Here is a 25,287-nt window from a genome sequence, read left to right on the forward strand (position 1 = left end):
ATATATAAATCTTGACAAATGCATCGCAAAAACTGACGTCACAGCAACGAAGGCTAGCTAACTCGTTGCCGCGGAGAAAAGCCGACTAGGCAGTCACGCAAATTGCAGCTAAGCGAAGATTAGCAGGATTAGCCTTGGCGCCCGCAAACCTATTATATATCCTCAAGATCATCTCGGGAGTAACAGCGCCCCCCTTTTTATGGAAACAGGTTTTGCAAGCTCAATTTTAGCCGCCTCGAGAACACTTCTATCACAAGTCAAATCACAAGTCGGAAAGCCATACCGATGGTGTGCCCAATTTATGCCATAACAGGCAGAACCAAGTGTGGAGTAGAGGGAACTCTGCTGCAGCAAAATACTCCAAATAAGGAGCAAAAGACGTCTCATCAGACGACAAACAAGCGACTTCCTCAAAGCGCGAAGACCATTCTCTAAATGTTTGAAAGTCACTTGAATAACGCTCTGTTGTTGAAGGAGCCTTTGCTTTACAGGCACGCAAGGGAAGACCTTCCGCTGACTTGCGAAGTCGTCTGGATCTCTTGAGTGGGCAACCTTTGAAGTAAACACACAGCCACTTTGTAGACGTGAAAGATAACAAAAGAAATGTGAGAACAATTACAAAAAAAATGCAACAACACGCAGATCAGAACATAAGGAAGGCCCAGAGGCCTAAATCTTGCATTCAGCACACTATATACTGGCAGTCCTGCACAAAAATGGCATGGCTCAACGGCCTAAAACAGTGTAATCACCTAAGATCAACATGTGATAAACGGGTAGTCCCGCACAAAAATGACATGGCCCAATGGCCTAAAACAGTGCAATCACCTAAGATCAACACATGATAAACGGGCAGTCCCGCACAAAGATGACATGGCCCAACGGCCTAAAACAGTGCAATCACCTAAGATCAACACATGATAAACGGGCAGTCCCGCACAAAGATGACATGGCCCAACGGCCTAAAACAGCGTAATCGTGACCGCGCGGCATGACTTCTCCCTAGACAGGTTCTACTGGACACTGGACTGTACAGCGCCGACAAGCAACTAAAATTCTCCGAGTCAAAAGGGAACTGTTATTTGCCCCATGGAGATAAACATCTTTACCGTTCTCAACGAAGAGAAAATCAATAACGAAAGATCTGAAACCCCACCTACGATCCACCAAAAAGGCCAAAAGGGAGCTGAAAGGCCAATAAAGAGTAACCAGTTCTATTGACAAAAACATATGTGGCGGATGACATTTTTAACTAACGAAACAGGTGGCACCAGCCAACAGGTTTCTCCTACCCAACTAAATGCTAGAGAATCTTCGAATAGAAACTGGGAAAAACTTGAATTTTTTTTTTTTTATCTGGGAAAGTAATCAATTGAACAGGGACCCCGATAAGAGGTTACTTCATGAAAATAGCTCTCTTTAACTGACCAGTCATCAATCGACGATCTTGCATAAGTAATCAGCTTTCTCGCTAAATGAACGAGGTATCAACTCGGCCTCGATTTTGGTATTACTTTCTTTGGCGGTATGAAATATATCACCGGCGAGTTGAAGCGAACACAGTTTCATACTACCAGAATCGACGATCAAAGGTACAGATTGGTTGTCAGTAAACCACTTAACAGAGCACCCTGAAAGAAGATGTGCAAACTTTTCAAAGCAAAACAAACACAGTGGAGTTCTCTCCACGTGGTACTCGATCTGGTATTCGTCTACATAGAATCTCAGTTTTTGTGCGAAAACAGGCAATGTTACCAATGGCAATAAAAGCAGCCAATCCAATAGCGCTAACATCCGAGCATACAATACAAGATAGTCTGCGAGCAACGTCTGCAAAACACTGGAACTGAGATACGAAACATTATTCTTCCAGAACTCCAACTGTATGGAAACTGACAACGGGTTAACAACAGCAGGAGCACACGCACACTCGACCACTGAACCTGTGGCCAGAAGATCAGAAATAGCCTGCTCGACAAATCACTATACTGGACTGGATGGCTGAGTGATTCAGTATTAGAAAACTGAGCTGAGGGTGGAATGTAAATAAAGAGAATCTAATACCCATCAAAGATAGTATCGCGAATAAAGCAAGAAGCACCTATATGATTTAAAAAATCTACATTAACCATAAGGTTGCCTTTAACTTAAATATAATGCGTTCTGTCCTGATAATCAGTCTTTTATTCATTCATTCATTCAGTCATCAGGGTTAGTACAATTGTTAACCCTCGGACTAACACCCCCATCGTGGCACAAGGGGGATGCATGAAACCCCCTCCTTGGGTTTTCCTTCTATTAAGGTACAAGAAGCCCTGAGCTTGCTCTATAAAATAAGGACATATTTTTTGGCTGTGACGTCGCATGACGTCATTTGACCCACCATCTTGGATATTACTATTTTCTTAAAAAGTCAAAAAATAATCTAGAATGCTTATGAAGCCAGAATGCTTATGAAATGTACAATTTAGTGAAATTCAGCAAAATGATGAACAAAGCTGGAAAAAAAATACAGAAGTATGTCGAAAAAGTTGATTTTTGTCCAAACCTATACGAAGTTTGCGGTTGCCATGACTAAGTCAAAGTAATGGACACAATTTACATAACCAAAATTTACGCGAACGATGAATGAACAGTTACGGAAATTTTTCAGCCCCTTAGAGTAAATTGTCTTTTCAAGACTTCCAAAAAACCTTGAATCACATGGTTCAACAAAATTATCAATAAGTTCAACTGGGTCAAAGTCTCCCAATCATTTGATTAAATTGAAAAAATTATATACTCAGCTTATCCCATTCTCTTCAATGCAGCTTGGTATTTGCCATAAGTATGTATTTTTACTGCTTGGAGGGGCTGCAGCGGCTCCTCTAAAACGGCTTGGGCAGGAAGATGGATTTGCTCAGTGGCTTCTTTGGCCGCATCTGAAACACCTGTCTGCTAGTTGAGGCTGACGTCCACGAAAGGACTGCATGCGAAAAAAACAAAAAGGCTGACTAGAAGAAAAATAATTGCCAGTGGACAGGCCATGAGTGGATGGAGCTTCACTGGATGTAGAGCGGGTAGCTGTAGAGTTGGCCAGCTAGACGCATTTTTCCGCTTTTTCTCCCGGATCTTAGCTGGCGTTCGTATTTCGGCTGATCAGAGCTTTTTCTCTTCCTCCGAATCTTCGGCGAGTTCGTCGATTCGTACTTGCACTGCTGCCCAAACAGCGGGGTTCTTGTCCGCGGAACGAAATAACTTGGCTGCTGAAAGGTTTCCTTTTGAGATGGTCTTGCTGGTCCCGTCTGTTACATCCAGCAGAGAGTTGCTGAACTCGTATTGTACTTTAGAGGTAAAAGAACTCGAAGCCTTGGATACCGTTTTTAGCCTCTACAGTTGAGACTGAGTGGCAGCTTGTTTCTCGTCGAGATCGCGTTTGAATGCAGAGAACTTCTGATCAAACTTAACGTCCAAAAGACGAGGAAACAATGTTCGTAAAGCAGTCTCATGAAAAGGATCTCCCTCAGTGAAGGATTGCGCGATCGAAGCGGGAACGCTCGCTCGTTCAGTATCCGACGACATAACAGCAAAAGCAAAGTTGAAAGAGATGCCTTCGAGTGGCTCTTGCATAACTTACAAATTCTTAAATAGCCTACTAGCCCCTTAGGGGATTCACGCCTAAAATAGTTCTACAGTTAACACGAACCATACATAATGAACATACTCCAGTGTAACTAGCGAAACGTTACAAAATATATCTGCCTTAACCCTTTGAGTCCCAATTACGCATATACGCGTAATTAATGGTCGTGCTCTTTGTACCACTTGTGACGTCATCAATTTAAATGTCACCAGATATTCGTGATAAGCAGATAGTAGAACTAGGCTAGGCCTTTCCTTACAATGGTCAGGTTTAGATATCGACGACATTCCGACGTCGCAAATCGAAAAACCTTATCAGTTTTGGTGTAAAAACAGTTGTAAAATGGTCCACTATGCTTATGATTGATCAAGGTCCATTTCTAGGTGCAAATTTTGGCTTATGCGCATGTACGGAATTGAAATATTGCTTATTTTTGGTAACATAGAACTTGATCGATGAACTATTGAACTATTGCTCAATTTTGTAAGTAATCCTCGAAAAATCTCTCCTTTTGGTGAAAAAAATTTTTTTTCTTAGCATGACATGAAAAACAGGTAAAACTTACGCTTATTTAGCATCATGGCAGCCAAAAAACCTGACTAAACGGTTAAACGGTATTTTTTGGCGAAAATTTGGGACTCAAAGGTTTAAGCGTCGCCAATAAACCTCCTACTGTCTCCCTCCCCTCCTCCCATCAACTGCGAAAAAGCGCAAATCATGTCGGGAAAAGTGTTGATCAACACATTTTTGTCACTTGGGAAAGGGATACTTCAAAATATTGTGCACAAAATCTTCGATTTTGACCAACATTTTTAAAGAAGTTCAAATTTTATTTACTTGTCCCTAGGAATCAGAACATCTCTCTCGTTAACCTTAGATTAGCCTATACAAGCAATGATTGAAATCAAAAATTACTGTACAATTGTTGCCCAAAAATATTCTTGAGCGCATACATACACAGCCTTACTGTAAGGAGAGCTAAGTCGACAGCTCGATATCATTACATAAAGTACTCGAACGAAAAGTATGAACATAAGCTGCCAATCAAATTAAATACTTCCAAAATTAGCCAATGGTATAAGTTTTTACTGACATCGCCTACATTTTGACGGCTTCCGCAGGTAATAGGTTACCTTTCCACCATTTTCAAAAATAACAAAAAAGTATGAAATGTTTGCTAGAACTAAATCCTGTTTCTTTGCTTTTCTTTGGCTCCAAAGGGCAGGGAACATCGAATCCCCGGGCAAAATACCAGCAAAGGAAAAAATATATCTTGGTAATTTTGAGCCTGCTTTTTCTACCTTTCGTGACGAGATGACATCGAATTGCCATAAATGAGGATGTTTAATATGTGGATTAAAATGATATTACTTTTAACAACTGTTTGGTCACTTATAAACCGAGAATACTTCGACTGGTCTGTTTGTGAATGGTCTTCGAACAGATGATAGCTCGCTTCGCAAAAGCTGGCGTGACCGAAGGTAACACGGCAAAATGTCGCGTTACAAGGTGACAGAATGACCAAAGGGTTGGAATTCAAAACCATTACGTGAGACAGCAATGATTTAAAATAAAATAGAGAGAAATGGTCTCCACTGATGGCCGTTTTACTTTTGTAAGTCCCAGAAGCCCAGAGAGGTTTTTATACTGGTTTAACACAGTAACATTGATCAATTCTGATTACGATTCGTCTTCGATCCCGATGCTCGTTAAAGTTGACTTTTAGGCGAGCTAAGTAACTTGAACACAAAATCGGGCACTCTGTGTCTAAGTTGTCATATCAATATGGGCGAATCTTTGCTGACGTCATTCTTTACATTTTTCCTCATTAACATAAGACTTTGCGCATAGAAGGCATCATGCTAGACACGATTTTACTAGAAAAACTTCAAGAGCTTGTGAAACTTAGTAGGTGGTGAAATTTTTGGCTCTTTGGGTGTAATCGAGGAGAAATTGGCTTTCAAAAACATCAAAATTTCTGTGTGGCAAAAGCGCTAATGAGCTCATACATTCTTTGTAAAATTTGGAGCTTTTAAACCCTCGTCGCAAAAACGTATTCAATACATCGCGCTCAAATTCCTTGGGACAGTTCATCGTGCTGTGCCCTTTCAATTTTCAGTATTAATCTCTTTGTAGCTCCATCAGAAACTGTATCGCTTATGCTAATGAGGCAAATATTGTAAACAAAGATTCTCCTATACAGTCAATGACAAACATGAGAGAATGAAGAGTAAGAGAGTGAATCCCCCATGCAAGCCTTATTCCCAAGGTAATTCATCTCAAGTTATTCTTAGATCACTCGCGGTTTCGGAAATCCCAGAAGGGTTTAGTTATAACCAATCACGAGACGCGAGATTGCCACGTAGACAGCCCAAGAGGCTTTACCCGCATTTTCATCCTCCACCCTCTATTTTCCAATTGCGCATAATTCACTGTCTGCCCCCAAATTTTGCATAAACTATTGTTGTGAAATGCTCTTGGGAATATGCAGACCTCCCAAGAGCATTTCACAACAATAGTTTACGCAAAATTTGGGGAGCAAACAAAGTGAATGACGGGCAACTGAGAATGCGAAATAAAAAAATAGAGAATGCGGACATCCAACGAACGCGCGTAGTAATATTATTCGCGGACAAACAGGGATGTCAAAAAAAAAAAAGAAAAAAAAACACTTGAGAATGATTGCCTGGAAAACTTGCCTAAATGGGGACCTAACTCTCTTATCTTTCTTGTGTCAAAATAATATCAAATACAGTCAGTTGTTTCCGCTCCGAAGCGCAGGAATCGAAAAAACGTACCCATACTTTCACACAAGCATCCAATCAAACTAGTTAGTGATCGTGCGAGTGTAACTGTTATCGTCTTTCTTGGAATGGTCGTGAGTATTCGGCCATATATCGATACACGGTCGATACTTCGTTACATTCCGCTACATCGCAAGTATGAAGTATCCATGCCCATTACATTCCTGGTCCGAAAAAGAAACCCTGGGTGAAATTTCCGACGTGATATCCACAGAAGACTGAGAACAATTTATAAAATGGCGAAAAACTAAGAGCAACTCCAAACGGAAGACCGAGTCAAACTGTTGTCTGGTAACCCCATATAGAAAAGAAGTACTTAGACAGCAAACAATGCGTATACGAAATATGCCACATCACGCATAGTTATAGACTGTGTTGCACATCATACACCTGGGTTATTGAATACTTGTCCAAGGTGCTCTACGTCGCGAAGTGAATGGCAGTCGCAGGAGAGCCGCTAGAAGTGCGTTTATAACCCAAGACAGTTCCAATGAGCTCGTTATACCAGAGGACGGTTGGCTGGTTTTTTTCTGTTTTTCAAATTCTACAGTTTACTCCAAGGGATTTGAAATCGAAATTTTAGCCGTTTGCATGGCGTTACAGCATTGGTAACTGAGACTGCCGTTACCTTCACCGGATCCTCTGGGTCTGGGTACTAACATTGTTCAAAGAAACCATTTGAATTACACCAAGCAGCACTGCTATTGGATTAGACCCTCATGATGTCGATTTTACGCTAGCCAAGTTCCTGTTCCAGTTGCCTTGACAACGTCACACGTCAGACGAACACCTTCGCTAATCCATCCGCGCCCGCACTAGCAATGTATGGTCGATTTGGGTGAAAAGCTACGTCGTATATCGCTTCATCAAATTTCTTTCGATGTGAGGTGATTTCTTGGACACAGGTTTTGCTGTCCAGGTTCCAAAGGCGAATAGAGCAGTCGTGACCTTAGAGAAACAAAATAAAAGCGATACAAATCACGCCAGACAAATACCTACCTACAGGAAAGCCACGAAAAAACTGTCCGAGTGACTTAGGCATAGGGACACTGTGTTCTTTATCTACTGTTTCGTTTGGCCAATTGTAAAGAACCTTTAAGGCGCACGTCGCCCCTCGGTGCTGCCCAACCCCCGAGTGGGTGCAAGGGAGAACTAACGGCCCGTCCAAACTGCATCGGGGAAATTTGAAAACGGAGGTTTCACTCTGAACACGCATCAAATGTTTTCTGTCCATAATAAACCGGCGGAAGTTAAAAACGAACCATTTCCGCTCATTTTGGATTTGTGTTTGAGGAAAACTGGGCTAGGGAAATCACATAACTATCGTGACGCCATCGTTTTGGAAAACCTCCGTTTCCAAAGCGTTTCCCGTCCACACGAAAACGAAAAGCCGGCGTTTTCAAATTTCTTCCGTTTGAAGAGCGTTTTCGAGAAAAACTTCGTTTTCGTGATGGATTAGTGTGGACGGTAGGCCTAACCGTAGAAATAAAGCTGCGTTTTCAAATTTCTCCAGCATAGAGTGGACGCTTCCTAAGCCGGACAGAAATGACCAAAAGACCTGCCAAAATTAAAGAATCTTACTTCCTGAGAGGAGGTAGAGGCCATTAGGATCCACGGCTAAACTCGTCACCGCGTCAAGATGTGCCACCATGGTGTGAATTTGCTTACCTACACAAAGTAACAAACAAAAGCACATTTCACTGGAAAATTCGTCAAATCTTATTTACTGTGACAATGCTCCGGGCGCGATAATAAGGGTTAGGCTAATAACCAATCCATTTAATAATGGTTAGGACTAGTTCACAATACCGACATAACGACATAAGAAGGACGCTAAGCCGTTATGCTTGCAGTGTGAACACCCTGACATAATGGCATAGTAGCAACATATTAGCATGAACACGACAACGCAAGGAAAAAAGTTATCTTTTCCTTATGTCTATGACGACGATAAACGATTGTGTCGTTATGTCGCTAATATGAACGGCCTAATAGGATTCTTGTGAATATTCTTAAATTATAGCGTACAAATTCCTGCAGTTTTTTCTTAATAGTTTTGCCTTTTCGAGAAAGGAAGAACTTAAGACCGTTTAAATACTTGAAAGGATAAAATTGTGTTGTATTTCCACATTTTCAACACAGGAAGTTGTATTATTTTCAAAATCTTAGCCTCGGATTAATTCTTCAAATATTCTTAAAATTTCACTAAATTCAGGCTCAATATTCTTATAAAATATTTTCTTCTAAAGAAAAAAAGAGTATACTGGTACGGAACTAATTCCAGGAAAAAGTTAGGCGTGTCGACTCGAGATGGCGAAGTTAAAGCACACGTCGACAACGAAAGTATGAACTTTTTACAGTTCTTGCTATCAAAAACAGCTCATTTTCCGTGTAAAATGAATATTAATTAAGAAACGGAAGATGCCAGGTATCATCAACAACAACAACAAAAACAGCAAAGACCTATTATCTTAACTATGAAAAAAAATATGTAAAATTAAAAAAAAAGTACCTGATAAAAATATGTTGTTACTGGCTTAAAAAAAAATATAAAAGGACGTTGCGGTTGCTGCTGCAACCTTCATCAGCTAAGAAAGTTAAGTAAGTTACGGCGTCCCTGATGTTATATCAATAAAAAAAGAAAAAAATATCCAAATAACGTGTTAATGAAGGTTCTATAGAAAAGGGGGCTGTAATTCAGAACTAGAGTAAACCAATAGCGTAATAATTGCGTAATACTTTGGAATTTTTTCCTCTGGTAAAAAAGTTTTGGGAATGAAATGTGTTCATTAATTGAGTTTTTATCTCGGATAGAAAGCCACGCTTAGAGGAAGAGTCTTTGTTTCCAATTTGACGATCGGTCGATTACTTCAACACATTCGAGATCTCATGAGAGATTTCCTGTTGGTAAAGCAGGTGGTGCTTAGCCAATAAGGAATTTTTGTCCATTGTTGCGATCGCTTGTGCTTTTTTTCAATAGTGCACGTGAGATCTGGCCAATGTAAACACTTGGGCAATCTTTACATTTGATCTTATACGCAATTCCTTTGGAAGCCTCTTCGCTGATTTGGTCTATTGGTTTCTTAAAAATGTTAGAGATGGTGCGAATGGGTTTGTGCGAGACTGATGTTAAAGCCTTAAAGAACTTTTGCGACTGTTTCCGAAAACCCTTCGGCATAAGGCAGAATAACTAGACCTCGCTGGTCAGCATCCTTTGCACTTGTTTCTCGGTCTCTGTTTGACTGGTGACCATTGCACGTAATAAAATGGTTAGGATAAAAAATATATCTGTGGGTAAGATAGTTGTTAGTTGACAGTTGTCACATGTTTAGTTTCCAGTGATACTTCTACCACGGTGGATGGAATTCATTTGAAATAGAAAACAAAAATATGGCTACAACTATTCACCTATAATTCACTAGCTAAAATTGGTTAGTTACCAAAGTCCCTATTTCTAATTGGTTTTATAAAAGTTTGTTTTATAACAACCATTAGTATTTATATCGAGCGAAAAAGACAAAGTTCAAAAGAATGATCTTTACATGAGAATAATCTCTTTAATGATATTTCATTCAAATAAATATTATCTCGGTGTTAAGAGAATCTTGCTATATTTTGATAAGTGTAAGGAAATTAACTCTAAGTGTTTGTCACTCACGACTTTCGAACAAGCAACTTAAACATACAGAGAGGCAAGTTCTCATCGAGGCCTGAACACTCATTAATTCATCTAATCCGGCTGCAATTCGCTCCAGTTACTTAAACGGCCCTAGTCAGCCACATCTTTGTTTTTGTTTACATGCGAGAGTTTGGCTATTATATTTTATTCGGAGCATGTCCAAACGAAGGAAATCAGACTGTGAAACCACTAAGCTATCAGGAACACAAGTTACAGTAAAGCAATAAGATTTCCTTTCACCATGCAAAATCAATAATCTAGATGGCAACGAAAATGGCGGAGGCTGACTAAGGTCCTTTGAGAGGTGTGTCAAACGTTTTTGCTGTTGTACGCACAACTGGCAAAACCGGATCCCTTTTCCGCTTCGGTTTCAAAAGATCCCTAATGACTTGCCGGAACCGGCACGTTCGCAGCGAATACACAATCGGGTTACAGGCGCTTGTGAAATAGGTGAAGAAGAAGGCGAAATATTCCAACCACGGCACGTCAATGTCCCTTCGCACACACACACCGTGAGCTATGGCAGGGGCAAAACAAACGAAATACGCCACCACAATGATGGTAATGTTGCGCGTGGTTTGAAGCTCTTTTTCGCGGAGGAGTTGAAGCATTTTTCTTCCCTGTGGAGAGCAATTGTCCCCTCCGCTAATCGCTTTGATTCTCCGCCTACTTGCTCGAACAGAGCGCCAGATAAGCGTTCCTAAGACAACGAAGATAATCAGGGGGGTGCCGAAAACGCATATCGCAACCTTCCAGCCCTCGGCTTTGTATAGAATCTGACGGTATTCTAAGATCGACAGGCCATCGTACTGAGACAGAATTCGATGGCGGCGAAAACCTAAGTAAGCCATCAGCGCGGTGCTTGTGATCCAAATGGCGGCAATCGCACGGCGAACTTTACTCGTGGTTTTCCATGCATGGTAACGCTGCTTGAACTTAATAGCACCATATCGATCCGCCATAAGTACGATCAGGGTTAAAACGTTTAAATACAGAATGTAGTTATGCAGCGAAGTCAACAAATAGCTGATCCACTTGCCCTTAAAAACGTCCCACTTAAAAACGTAAAAACCGGCGAAAAGAGGCATGTTAACAAGAGAATTGATCAAGTCGATCAGCGAGAGGTTGACGATGAGAATGTTTGGTATAGTGCGCAGCTGTTTAAAATGGTACACCACGAAGCAAACTAAACCATTTCCAGTGACCGCAATAACGAAAATTATCGCCAGCAATACAAACTGAACGATGGCCGCAGGGGTGAATTTCTCCTCGCCGTCTTGCGAAATAAAAACGCTGTGGTTTGTCATCGTTCACCTGCAAAAACGATGTTGTTGACGAGTTTGATTCGAGAGCGAACAGGACAGAAGAGTTACACTCCTTGAATTCTGAGACGATTAAGCCGATTTAACTTTACGAAAAAGTCCGTCCTGAAAGTTGGGACAGGAAAAACTCCGTCAATGTGTCTAAGTGTACAAAACAAGAAAGCTCCAGCGACGAATTCAAGTTCTCTCTGATGTTTCGTTTTCGAAAGTTCTTTTAACCATTTTGTATTTTTATATTTTGTAGAACAAACAGCTCTGTCAGCTGTCAGGAAAGCAGTTCTCTTTTGTTGACGTCTTTCCGTTTTTAAGATCACCAAAAAGAAAGATAAGTACTGAGAATTTGCTTCGTGGTATTGTTTCGCTTAAAAGCAAAAACATCAACTGCCACCACGAAAACAGAAACATTTCACCAGCGAATTTACACTTGGGACAGTTTGGGCAATCTTAATGCATTAGAAGAGGCAAAAACGATTGTATTGCGTTATTTTCGCTTTTAAGAATGACGAACAACAACTGAAGTTTCATTTGGGTGTAAATGAGCAATTAAAGACAATTTATTAGATGTTCCGGAAAATTTAGCGTATACAGTATGCAGTACAGTGTATTGGAAAAAGGGTAACAGAGTGAGTTTAAATAAACGTTGCGAAAACATTGGCAAATAAAATATAGATATCTTTGAAGTTCATTTTGTTAATTTACAAAGAAAGAAACCACCGTTGTGCAAATCGTGACAATTTCCCAGCGGCGCTTTTTGCTGTGCTCACAATTTGGACCATCAATTACCACAACAAAGCAGCAAAAATTTCTTGGCAAACGGGCGGGTTTAAAGTCAACCAATGAAGAATACCGGTATTCGCATTTCTTTTTAAGAACGTTTTTACACTGGGAATTTTGGTACTGGAAAGCTGAAGCGAAATGACGTATTTTGATATGTGTTTCGCAGTCTCTACTCGTGTCGACACAATAACACGTGGGCGATCAACAAAATATTGAAGACAAAACAAAGGATTACTGCACATTGTTGAATCTTTCCGCTTAGATTCCATTTAAAAAAGAGAACGATTTCTATCGCTTACACGAAAACCGAGTGGGCAAACACTACAACAAAACACTCGAATCTGATTGGCTCTCAACACGACCAAGCCCACAATTCAGTGCGTGCGTGCAGCTGAGGAGTCCAATAACAAAACTCGCGAGGCGGACGGGGTTTCTATGTAAATGTTGAATGAAAAGATATCCGTGTTACTGATGTTATGCCGGCCAGTGACGGCAGAAATTTCTTACGTTTTCGATTGTTTTTGTTTTTTCTTTTTGAGGTTCTGTTTTAAGCATCAGTTGGACCAAACGACAAGAGAATACAGTTGAGCAATTTTTCCCCAGCCCGCGCAGAGCCGCCATGTTTGCCGGTACGATAGAACAGAGGTTTGGCACCTCTATTGACCAACCAGAGCGCGCGTAGTATCTCCGGCTATGTTTAATTCACAATTAGATTATGAGCTCGAGATTTCTATGAGGTGATAGTAGATGAGGCCGAAGGCCGAATTACCTATCACCGCATAGAAATCGAGAACTAATAATCAATTGTTTTAATAGAATTCTGACTAACAATTTTTTCAAATCGCGGTTTCCAATCATTTATCGTATTAGTAATAAACATCGCGCTTTAGAAAAACCGCGCAGACTGAGTTTTCATTTGAAATTTGCAGTTGTGTGCACACGCTTATCAGTTTTTTTTTTTTTCAATTTCGAGTTTTTTAAATTCAAAAAACCGTAACCGTCCTTCTTTTAGTTTTCTCAGAAAACCGTTTATCCATGTTTCTAAATATCTATTCAAAACTTCGGAAAAACGAAAAAACGTTGCCATTTTGCTGACCGCATCAAGTCACCGCAAACTTAACGGCTTGATAGTGCGTGATAACTCAGCCAGTCAGAGTGCAGCATTTTCCATGGTTGCCACAGAAATCACTTTTCAAAATTCCCTGACTTTTCCCTGATAAAAATAGCAAAAAATACCAGAAAATACAAGATATCAGATCTAGTAGCGGCTTCTCGCGTGAACATACAGCCGTCCTTTCTACTCGTTCATTGACACGGATAAGTTTTCAACAAAGTTTGCTTCTCCACTATCGATTAAGGAAAAATATCGTTGAGATCACCGTGATCCCAAATGTTTCTTCCACCTTAAATGGTATTAAATCAGCCGTGTTAGATTATTTCAATTTTCCCAGACTTTTCCTCAAAATGTCAATTTTTCCTGACTCAAAATAAAATTCCCTGACTTTTATCTGACGTTTCACAACCCTTATTTTCATTAGTACACTAGTGGAATTCCACCAATCACAGACAACAAATAACGGTATTTTTTACAGATCTCACCTGTGTTGTTGTCAAAGAAGCGTATATGTCTGTCTTCGTGCGCTGTGACTGTGAGGGGGAGGGTGGGGTGGCTAACTACTTTGTTAATTTGAGTCGACGGTGAATTATCTGCAAAGACAAAGAGATGTATCCTTGTAAAAACCGGCGAAATGACCTCTTGGCAGGGGCGTAGCTAAGGGGGGGTCCTGGGGTGCCCGTCCCCCCCCTACTTTTTGTAAGCCTTTCTTAAGCAAACAACCTACAACAGGTGGCGAAAATAACATGGCAATCTGGTGAGTGCCCTCACTTTGACACAGTGTGACACCCCCCCCCCCCCTCCCCCGCCCCCCGACCTCCCTTTTGAAAAATCCTGGCCATGCCCCTGCTTGGACTAGATAACTAAAGAGAAACGACGTTTTGGAGAGGAGGGGGTTGAGGCGCTATATATAGTCAGAGAACAGTATTAGGCCATTTTTGTATTCTCGGTATTAGACTGGAACTAGCATGCAACTAAAGCTAACGCGGGGAGTTTTTCAAATGTAAATGACATTAATCTCTTTTTAATGATACTCTCCTACCTGAGCCTCCATTGCAAGCTCATTCCAGTCCAATACCGAGATAACAAATATGGTCTATCCCAGTATGTCTATTTCGTGTGTTCAGCTGAACACACGGTTTCTGCCAGCGACGTTGTTTTGCAGTTTGTTTGTCTCGCTAGAACATGTTTACTTTGCCTATTAGGAACTTTGCCCAGATTGGATGCTTTCGCTACCATGAAGCCAAACAATACCGTTTCCTATGAAAAAAATTCACGTCCCGTCCACGCTACGTCGGAGAGATTTCGACGGTTAGGCCTACCGTCCACACTAATCCGTCACGAAAACAGAGCTTTTTGAAAACGCTCTTCAAACCGGAGGAATTTGAAAACGCCGGGTTTTCGTTTCCGCGTGGACAAAACCATTTTGAAAACTGAACTTTTCGCAAACGATGGCGTCACAATAATCATGTGATTTGCCTGATCGAGTTTTCCTCAAACACAAATCCAAAATGACCGGAGAGTGTTCCGTTTTGAAATTTCTCCTGCGTAGTGTGGACGGAGAACATTTGATGCGTTTTCAGACTAAAAACACCGTTTCACATTTCTCCGGCGTCGTATGGACGGGGCCGCGACTGTTTCACACGGGAAATTTGAAAGCCATCACTTACATACCAATCTATGGATACTACGAGGAGAGCGAATCACACGCATACTTACTGTACGTTTTGGCGCTGTCCAGTGCTACCACTGGCGCTGCTGTCTCTAGGTCATAAATAACACACTGAGCAGAGGAATAAGAAGCGACCATCTGTGACGTTTCCGTGCGGACAAAATCGATCGATGTGGGAACACCATAACCTTCTGTAGAGGAAGGTGACAACAGTTAGGAAGATTTCACTGATACAAGACGAAGTAACCAATTCTAGTCTGAGTAGTTGCCCTTCGCGTTATGAAGTCTTATATACCCAAGGTTCATAAGTAGAAAGGACCTTTTCGGCGATACGGCAGCCATTTTAATTTGATTGTGTTAGGTATTTCTATGCTACAGTCAACATTTTTTTAAATGTTAAAATGTTATACCCCCCCCCCCCCAAAAAAAAACAGGTCTCCTGTTACACCCCAACCTCCCCACAACGGCCACCTCTCCACAATGACCAATTTCATCTGTCCCCTAGGTGGCCGTTGCAGAGAGGTTTGACGGTATTACCAAAAAAACTAAAAATTACTAAAACTTAGAAAACCCAAGATTTCAACATTCGTATAATGTTGCAGGATAAAATGATTCAAAAGCTGCTGATCTTTTAAAAATTACTATTCCCAAGATAGTTTTTGAAAGCATCGAATGTGTCTATTTTTTTTTTTTTTTTTGCAACAAAAGATGTAATTAATTCCACGCGAGACAAGCAGTCACAGTAAAACTTCTTCCACTTTCCAATGTATTGGAACATTTTTGACATGGTAGTGAAAGAGTAACAAAAAGCAGACATGGTATTTCAGTGGCAGAAACCGTCGAAATACAAGCACAAAATCCATAATGAGAAGTTGCAACCTTTATAATCGCACCATCTTTAAAAAACTGTGCAGCATTTCAGTCACAGGCAAATACCGATATGCTTTTGCAAAACATTTGAGAATAAAAATCAGCTATAGTTGAAACCGAACGACGTTTCGGTGACTCCATGTCACCATTGTCACTTCGAACTTGATAATGGCGACATGGAGTTTTGGTTTTACTATCGCTAAATTTCTATCTCAAATACCGATATGAAACCAAAGTTATTCTTCTTTTCGCTCTTACTGTTTTCCTCTTCTTTCAGATTTCTGTTAGTTTTCTTTTAGACTTCGGGGCTAGGTTGTTCAAAGCCCATTTAAGCTAACCCAGAACTAGCTAGAATTTTGATTTTCAGTTTTGTAACTTTTCGGTGAGGTTTTTGTTGATATTTGTCCTTCAGTTTTGAGTTTGAACTATCTCAAACTACACAAAATGTAAGCAGCGAAAAACATTCTTATACAAGAAAAATCATCACTTCCGTTAACTTTTAATCCTGGGTTAGATTTAACAACCTGTCCCGGATGAATTGATCTGTTGTACTCAGTTCTACTGTATTTAGCAACTTAACTTTTTTCAGTAGTGTAATTAAATGTCAATAAACCTGTGAAAAAAATGGGCTTTCTACAGCCCTGCTAAGATTGAGTTTGCAAGCAAATTTTGTACTTGCCTTGTTGTGGAGTGTAGCTATTTAGTAGGGGTGATTTTAATGTGGGACTCCAAAGCCGACACGTGCCGTCTGCAGAAGCGGAAAGTAACTGCAGTGAACCAGTCTGAACTGCCAGATCCCACACTGCGTCTGTATGCGCCACAAGGACGCCACTGAGGTTTTCCGAATCTGAAAAAAAAAATTAGTCAAAAGTCAAAAGGACGCCTAGATTACTGAGTATATCACGAACGGCTCTCTATCTTGAACAGGATTTATTCCCCACTCGAGACACAAGTGGGATTGGGCCCGAAAAATTCCATTCTGATGACGTAACTCTACAGAGACCCGAGTCGTGTCCCTGATTGGTTGTTGAATGCGCGGGAAAATTCAAACAACGAGCACCAACGAATCAGAGACAGATCTCTGTAGAGCTACGTCACTAGAATGGGAGTTTTTCCGGGTCGAATCTCCCTCGTATCCCGCGGGAAGGGAGGGAGAATCAAATGCCTAAAGAATCGCGTCTGTTTGACCCAACAATCGACACAGTAGGGAGCTTAAGCAACGTCGACGACGGCGACGCCCGCGACGCCCGCGACGCCCGCGACGCCTTGGACGACACCTAGTCAAAAATGAATTTATATTTTACCAGCGAAATTCGCAACTGTCTAGATCTGTTCAGTACGCCAATGGCTCTAAAAACGTGTCAGGGCTAAATATGCAATGACAGCGTTCAATTCCAAATGGAAATACGAGAAATTACCCGTCGTCGTTCGCGTTCCTCAGACTACGCAGAACCTTCATTTCACGTTCCTGTTTTGCAGAGGACGGCAAAGAAACTCTATTTATTAAGGTTTCCTTCCCTGTTATCAATGCGTTTTTGTTCGAATTCAACATGCAATCGATTTTAACACTGGGTGTCAGGCAACATTTCGTCCCACTGGGAAGAAGCGTTGCGTGACAACCCAAAGGAAACGACATGTTATTCCAAACAACCTGTTGTAAATGACTCAAGACTTACTATAAGGACCGTAAGGATCTATATCAAGAGAACGAATATTCCTTTCCAGCCGTCACGCAACGCTCCTTCCTACTGGGAAGAAGCATTGCGTGACAACCCAAAAGAGGCGACATGTAATTCTTAACAACTTATTGTAAATGACTCAAAACTCACTGTAAGGACCGTAAGGGTCTATATCAAGAGAAGGAATACTCCAACAGATAATGGTTGAGTCAGCACTGCCACTGAAGCACATCTCACTGGTAGAGTTGATCACAACCGAGAGGACAGGAGCGCTGGAAAGAAAAAAAAGATGGCACATGTATTATCGGATTTTAATCTACAGTGTGGGCCAACAACTACATGGTGAAAAGAGAGTGACCGTAAAATGTCAAAGACCACAGGAACAATTTGGTTTAACCATGAGAAGTGACACTGAACTAAGGTTAACTAGTTTGTGGTAGTGGCAGAATCGAAGTGTGAGCACTCTCAGCAACAATTAAAGCACCTGATAGATTGCAAACCTAACTAATTTAGGGCTTATTTGTGCGTGTGCGCACCAAAGGAGGTATATTAATGACGAGATCGATTCTTAGACTTTTGGCCAGGCTAAAACTTGCCAACTGCCTTCCATTCTAATCAAAGGTGGCCAAAAGGGTAATTGTGACATGAAGAAACATCTTTACTTCTTAGATTTTGTTGGATGTTTCAAAAAGTTCCCTTGTCTAAATATTCCAGGAAATGAATCAAATGAAATCCATGTAATTGGCATGGTGTGACAATGTTGATGACGGCTGTACAGTTAAGTCCATGTGCCTGCTTAAGGCAAGGTCCATAAACTTGCAAAAGAAGGAAAAGACCCACACTTCCCCTTGCAGTACAAACGGGCGAGTTCAGTCAACATTTCACTGGCCCATTTTCAATTTTGATGAAAAACGTGGCATTCTCGAGAGAGATAAAATGGCATAACACACCTGTGTCCTCTGAAAGTGTAAATTGGTTCCACATCTAATATACTGCTCCTGAGAGAAAACACACTATATTAGCAAGAACAAATACACAAAGCATCATCATTATGGGTACCCTTGCCTGAACTGGTCGACACCCTATGCCCCCCCCCCGGGGGGGGGGGGGGGGGCATAAGGGGATGATGATGATGATGATGACCCTGCTAGCAACCCTTTCTAAGCTGACAATGAAAAGGAACAGCCGGTGCTCAAGCCAAAGCCATAAACACAGCTGGAGGTTACCTTAGTGTCTATAACAAGAAACCACTCAAGGCACTGCCACTCCACTCCTCCCTTGATGGGGATACTAATCCTTTGCAGATAACACCCACCCCCCCCCCCCCCCGTCACCTCTTGCATTTGTCAGTTTCCCAAACATTTCCCTGGTATCCATTTACACTCCAGGGGGGAAAGGGCTTCGACCCCGGCCACTTCCTCTGAAGTTTGAAATATAGGATTCTCACATGGTGTGGTACTCAAATGTGTGAATGTGTACCTACTTTTTCTGTGGTACAGTTTTCTGAAGGTTCCATAATTTAAGCGAGTGATCTTCAGAGGCTGTTATGAGAGCTGATTCAGTTGGGTGAAAGTATATTGACCTGATGCTATCAAAATGACTGGGAAAAACAAAAACAACCATAAAGTTAACATTAATTTGAAGTACAGTGTAGCAAATTAAACTGAAAAGGTATATTATGCAAATACCTTCTCAATGTGAACTTTGGGCTCCATGTTTTTCTAAACTCCTCCTTTGTGCTTACCTAATGAAAACAACATCAAGTTAGAAAGACATGGTCCTCATATTACATAGCTTTGGCATGAAAGGAAAGCTTGAAAACACTACAGGCTTAGAGGGAATTTGAAATGATGACCTTTGTGATGCTATGCCACCGAGCTACGAGGCAAATGATGACTGGTTGATAATTATTATTCATGTGCTGTTAGAATAATGCATCTAATAATGCATGTGCAAAATGAATGGCACATTTAATATGCAGGTGAAAAAAGAAAAAAAGAAAGAAAAAAATGAGGTTATGTAAGAACAAAAGGATTGCAGTCCATTTCTTCCTTTACTGCTTCACTTGTGTACCCTGAGGCTGGAACTGAAAATAACGATCTCTGGCTTCTTCCAATTTGAAAGCGGTCTGCGATTGGACGTGCACTTCTGCATAAATGTGATTGGCTAACTACTGTATCAAAAAAAAGGTGCAGAAAAAAAATGGAACTGGGTGCTGGCCAAAAGGCTGGGATTGTGTTCTCTGGAGATAAGAATGTTGGAAGACCTGGGCTTCAATCTTTAAAAGCCTGAATTTCTTGAGCCTTTTATCTGTAACACTCACTTCATAAGAGAGAGCTTCTGCTTCGTTGGTAACTGTAAGACTTGCCAGTTCACCCAGACCGAGAGCACTCTCAAAGGGCTCATCTGCTGTGGCAATGGGTGGGGCTGCAGCTCCTTTGCCCCCAGTAGCTGAACTCCCAGGTACAGACACACTAGCGATGGGTGGGATCTCGGAGGTGGCACGGGATCCACTCAGTCTGACAGGCGGAGGAACGTTTATGATGTTGGGGGCAGGTGCGGGTGGAGGCATTTCATCTTCCCCTTCAAGATTCGCAAGCATGGCTTGTAGTGCCGATCTTGGTGGTCCTGTGGTAAAAGAAAATAACTGATGTTAAGGAACTATATCACAGCTGGAAATCACAATTGTTTGCCACTGTTCTTGTTTAAGTAAATAGATCATCCTGTGCACTCAGTTTTTGCCCTGCTTGAAAGTCTTCTAATAACAATTACTACAGCAATTTGCATAGAGAATATTATTAACATAAACTTTGGCTCATATATTCGTGCAATTTTCTACATTGATTGTTACTAGAACTACGACTGTATGGTATTTTTGAGAAAATGACATCATTTTCTGAAATTCTCAACCAAGACTTGGAACAAGGAAAATTAATGGCAGCTGTAAATGTTCGGAAATAAAGACCCAAAAACTGCGAATTCCAATGTTCGTAACAGATTGAAATCTGGCAAGATATCTAGAAAGGACCTATTGTGTACAAAAATGTAAACAAATGGATATCAAGAACTTCATCACAGTGGCATTTTAAGCTGAACATTGATCATCAGCCTTTAGCAAATAGCCCAAAGGAAATATGTGTGGCAACTAGTTTAAAATCATGTTTCTATATAACTCCATAGAAACACAGAACTAGCATGAGCTGTTGATGTAATGATGGTGCAAGTAAAGAGAATTTACATTTTGATGATCAGAGTAAAGTTAAAAGAAAATAGAAAACATGTTTTCCATGTTTCTATCGAGTTACAGAAACATTCATTCTCCCAAATGTCCACTCAGGTTTCTATAACTCAATCAAAATATGGTAAATGTTTTCTGTTTCCTAACTAATTTTTCTGTTGAATTGAAAATCGATCAGGCAAAGGAAAACGTTTATTTAGTAAGGGCACCCTCTTTATCTACGTGTAAATAAATACACTTCTCACTTTTCTGGCTCTTCTTGGTTTTTCTCTCTTTCTTGTACTGCTCTTTTAACTTTGCCAGCAAGTTTGAATCAACTCCCCACTCATCCTAAAAGACAATCAAAAAGCAATCATAGCAGATACAATGCATATTAATAGGTTTACCATTGGTTACATGTTTAAGTTGCTGGTTTTCTAAGGCTCACTGTATCTTAGGTTAGTCAAAGCAAAATTGTTTACCACAACAACAAATATTACATCTTGAACTCACTAACCTGGTTGCTGGATCCATCTTTGGTGTCTAAAACAAAAAGTAAATAAATAAATACATCTAAGGAATCTCGGACTCAACATCTCATATCATTTTTTTTTTATTTTTAATGTAGCTAAATGTAGTTTAGGAAAAGTTTGACTTAAGCCAGTGCTGATCAGCTACCTTTCAGGGCAGCCATGCTCTGTGGGGTCTCATATGGGGTACATGTATGTCGTTTACTTGCCGGCTTTGTAAGAATGTGCAGTTTGCTCTGAGTGCCATTTATGCTTGTAGCATGTTTTTGCTCTCTCACCTCCCTCCCTTTTATTGGTAATGGTTTAGTATATGGGTGGTAAGTATTTCAACTGTGTCAGTGTGATGGCACCTGGTGGTGCTGCTCCCAGGGTTGCCATAGATACCTGCTTGCTCTGCTTGAAGGCTCATATCTCACCTGGCTCCACCATTCCTTAGGCACATTTCCCAAGCTGCTCAATTGGCAATGAGTTTAACTAAGACTTTGACTTTTTTAATGAAAAAAAAAAAAGAAAAACTCTCCTCAAGAGGCACAGAGGAATAATAAAAGACAACCAATTTTTCATGCTGTACACTAACTTGTACCATTTTGTTAAAACAACACCGTAGTTTGCCTCCCTAAAATAATTCACACACCATTTGTAACAATCATACCTTGTGTCACAGAATAATCTGCTTCCTCTGGCATGGCAATGTCCACATTTTCTAACATTTCAACATCTCCCTGGACCTCAATCACTGTGACATCAGTTTCTGAACCAGAGTCGTCATTTATTACGAAATCAAACTCAGCAAGTGCATCAGCTGTCTCGTCATCTGCGGTGAGCATTTCTTCTACAGCATCTTTATTTAATTCTTTGCAAAATCAATGAAAGGCTCGTTTAGTTATACTAATCTATCTGTTGCACAGGGCTTCAATACAACCAAAGGATGTACATTTTCAACATAGTTATTAGAGGGGAATGGTTATAAAGCCCGCCAAACATCAAAGGAGCAAACAAAGATGGCTAGATTTACATTGGAAGGTTCATGACTGTGCACAATCCTTTGTTTTGCGCTCGTACATTATGCATGAATTACATAACGGAAACGTTTCCATTGGTTGGTTCCTCAGTCAGACGTAAACAACTATTGTGTATTGTGCACAGTCAAGGTCAAAAAAGCAAACAAAAACATGGAACAAAGACCTTTGTCTGGTTTCATACAGTGTATTAACCATTCCCCTCTATCATCTATGTTGACAAGTAACACCATTAGTGGACTTCAGACAAAACTTGTCTGATTAGCTGTAAATGGTGTTTTATGTAAAATTAGGTTCTCAGCCCTTCTCTCCCACCAAGGACAGAGGGGGGAGAGGTACAAGTTCAATTGCAGCTTGTCATTTGCTCATGGCTTCTTCCAAAGTTTTTTCCTCCTGCACTATGGTTTTCGTTCCTCCTCAAATCTAAATATTCCAAATCCTAACTCAATCTCAATAAAGGGCCCTGACTAGCAATCACAGATCCACCTTTCCTGCAATTTGTTGTTAATCAATTGTAATTAATCAATTAACTGACCTATAGTTTAACCTACCTGGTTTGGCCCTCTTGCCCATTCTTCTCCCAAGTCTTATATCATCTCTGTCCTCAGATTCATCGTCAGCGCTGCCGCCGTCATCTAATTCATCATCATTGTCTTCTTCATCTTCTACATCATTTTGAAGAAAGTCAAAGTTTGCAAGTACTGCGGCTTCTGTTTCCAGATCGTCATCAAGAGGAGGCCCCCTGTTGTTGACAACTGGTCGAACTGGCACCCTGTTGACAGAAAATCAAATATCAAAATAAAGGACATTTTACAGTTCTAGCATTCCATATATTGTGCAGGTCACATTGAGGACAGGGATATACAACTTTAATTTTGAGTGGTCATGTTGACGTCACATGGTAAACAAGGTCTCATCTTAGGTTTACTGGCGAAGGTTGCACTGCCATAAAAGAACAATACAATGAGACCACTGGCATAAGTGACAAAAGTGATCAAATTCGTGGATGGTTCATTATTTATGGGGATAACTGGGTGAGGTAAAAAGTGGTCAGGCCATAAAAATTTTTTGCCCTGAAATGAGGTTTAATTTTGGGGGTCCAAATAGACGGGGAGCAGTCTCTCTTTTCCCAGAAAATTCATGGGGAAGAATGCAAAACAAGTAAGCGTTCGAGCATGACTGTGAGCGTGATGTACGAGGAGCGATGCCACAAGCTGCTAGTAGCACAGGCTTCGGAAGGTTAGCGAAAAGAGAGACTGCAATGGTTTCATACAAAATTTTGGATGCTACTTCGACAGGTCACATCAATGACACCTCTGCCCTTTTTGGAATATGTCACTCCTGTGTCTAATTTTTTCCATGAGGCTATCGAAGCTATATCCAGTAAGATATCATGAATGATTTGAAAGATTGCAGCTGAAACCAGGCCTATGACCTCTCAAAAACTTTCATACTGCTCGGTCAAACAGCTCTACTCTACTTTAAAGTTCTCCTTGTACCACAGTCCTTCAAAAACAAGTGTGAAGCATAAAACTAATAAAAAGGTCAAAAGATCAAACTTCAAAATAGGGCGGCAAATTTCACGAACTGTAGGAGTCACACTGTAGGAGACAAACATTACAACAGAGTTTGGCGTGCGCTGAATGTCAGTTATAAAGGTTACTAACAGATGTGCATCATAACTTCATAGACCGACCAATAGAATTACTCTGTCACCAGAGTGCCGGGCATCCAAAATGTTGTATGAAACCATTGCAGTCTATCTTTTCGCTTGTCTTCCAGCATTAATACAACTGAAAGATTTCCAGTTTTGAATCAATTTACAGTTTGAAACTTAATTTACACTAGTTGAACTATAAAATCATTTGAAAAATAGAATATAAAATGAAAAAATTAATCAAACTCATTAGCGGGAAAAATGGAGAAACACCACATGTGTTATCTGATATCTAATATTTTTATGCTCCAAGATTGTACAGTACCAAGCCTGCAAATAACAGTCAGTCATTGGACAATTGTCCGGTAATTTTGGGGTTTTGACAGGTAAAAGCTTAGTCTGGTCGGACACCCTGACCAGGCATTTCCGCTAAATGAAAAATATTTTAACCAGAAATTTGTGACTGAATATAAAACAAGTTATTTTATTATACTGCCACACAATACTATGCAAAAAAGCTTTGTTATCAGTTTTGTTTTTATTCCGTTTCTGAGAAATAATTCTATCACGCACAAGGCGTCGTCTCAAATGTCATGTCGATTATTCAAGCCACATGTTAATCTACACCTTTTGCAGTGGTGTCGTAAAAGATCGTGAGGCCCCATTCAGTCTGAATTATGTTCGTCTGAAAAACTACAAAAATCTGAGTTCTTATGTCATTCCTCATAGTTTAATATCTGCAAGTTTTGTGGAATTAATTTTTAGTCGTAATTTGACCCGATTGAAATATTATGCAAATAGGATAAACAGCCCAAATTCTCACATTCGTTTATCAGAATGCAATCGCTTTCAAAAACTTTAGAATCTCTAAAACATAACCAAATGTTTTTCTAGTCCGTATGATCAAAAATCAGTTTTACAGCTCTTTATAGGTTTTTATACGTCTGTGGTTCAATATACTTTGAATTATTTTCCGTATCACAGACATGTTTTTGAATGTACAAATTAGTCACGCTTTGTAGTCACGACCACCTCCAATTCGAATTTCATCTACTTACCCAAAGTTTTTACTCAATTGACCCCGAAACTTTTTAAGGGGAAACTTGTCTTCAGAAAAAGTCGAAGAATTCATTTCGGCCAATTTTCAAGTCTCTGAATGTTATTGTCAGTTTTTATACTGACAAGCTGTCCAAGCGGGATATTTCCCGAGGTTTTCTGGGAAACTTGATATGCGGGAAAATACGGATTACATGTGTGAGTAAGTGAGTGAAGACAAACTAGGGGTACAAACGTATGTAAATTTGTCGATTTTCAAGTGTAAAATA

The 25,287-nt window shown here is 40.4% G+C and overlaps 2 protein-coding genes across 2 annotated transcripts in view; both read right to left on the reverse strand.

Annotated features, from left to right (window-relative positions):
• Positions 1-4,435: 4,435 nt before the first annotated feature.
• LOC145485114 (striatin-like) overlaps positions 4,436-25,287 on the reverse strand; it is a 29,409-nt gene continuing 8,557 nt past the window's right edge. Inside the window, exons 6-19 of the mRNA XM_081463790.1 lie at positions 22,857-23,077; positions 21,939-22,139; positions 21,274-21,299; positions 21,023-21,107; positions 19,863-20,167; positions 19,228-19,283; positions 19,023-19,139; positions 18,490-18,537; positions 17,690-17,811; positions 16,540-16,707; positions 15,038-15,181; positions 13,804-13,911; positions 8,008-8,094; positions 4,436-7,374 (exon numbers count right to left, since the gene is read on the reverse strand). Of these exons, the coding sequence (XP_081319916.1) occupies positions 7,205-7,374; positions 8,008-8,094; positions 13,804-13,911; positions 15,038-15,181; positions 16,540-16,707; positions 17,690-17,811; positions 18,490-18,537; positions 19,023-19,139; positions 19,228-19,283; positions 19,863-20,167; positions 21,023-21,107; positions 21,274-21,299; positions 21,939-22,139; positions 22,857-23,077 (1,858 nt within the window). The 3' untranslated portion in view covers positions 4,436-7,204. The remainder of the gene's footprint in view (positions 7,375-8,007; positions 8,095-13,803; positions 13,912-15,037; positions 15,182-16,539; positions 16,708-17,689; positions 17,812-18,489; positions 18,538-19,022; positions 19,140-19,227; positions 19,284-19,862; positions 20,168-21,022; positions 21,108-21,273; positions 21,300-21,938; positions 22,140-22,856; positions 23,078-25,287) is intronic.
• Positions 8,101-11,637, reverse strand: LOC145485177 (neuromedin-U receptor 1-like). The gene has a single exon (XM_081463876.1). The coding sequence runs from the start codon at positions 11,410-11,412 to the stop codon at positions 10,393-10,395; it is 1,020 nt and encodes a 339-aa protein (XP_081320002.1). The 5' UTR covers positions 11,413-11,637; the 3' UTR covers positions 8,101-10,392.

Source organism: Orbicella franksi, chromosome 4 (assembly GCF_964199315.1).
Source record: "Orbicella franksi chromosome 4, jaOrbFran1.1, whole genome shotgun sequence".
NCBI lineage: Eukaryota > Metazoa > Cnidaria > Anthozoa > Scleractinia > Merulinidae > Orbicella > Orbicella franksi.

Excerpts from the sequence above, each read along its gene's own strand:
- LOC145485177 (XM_081463876.1), bottom strand. The coding sequence starts at position 11,412 with ATGACAAACCACAGCGTTTTTATTTCGCAAGACGGCGAGGAGAAATTC.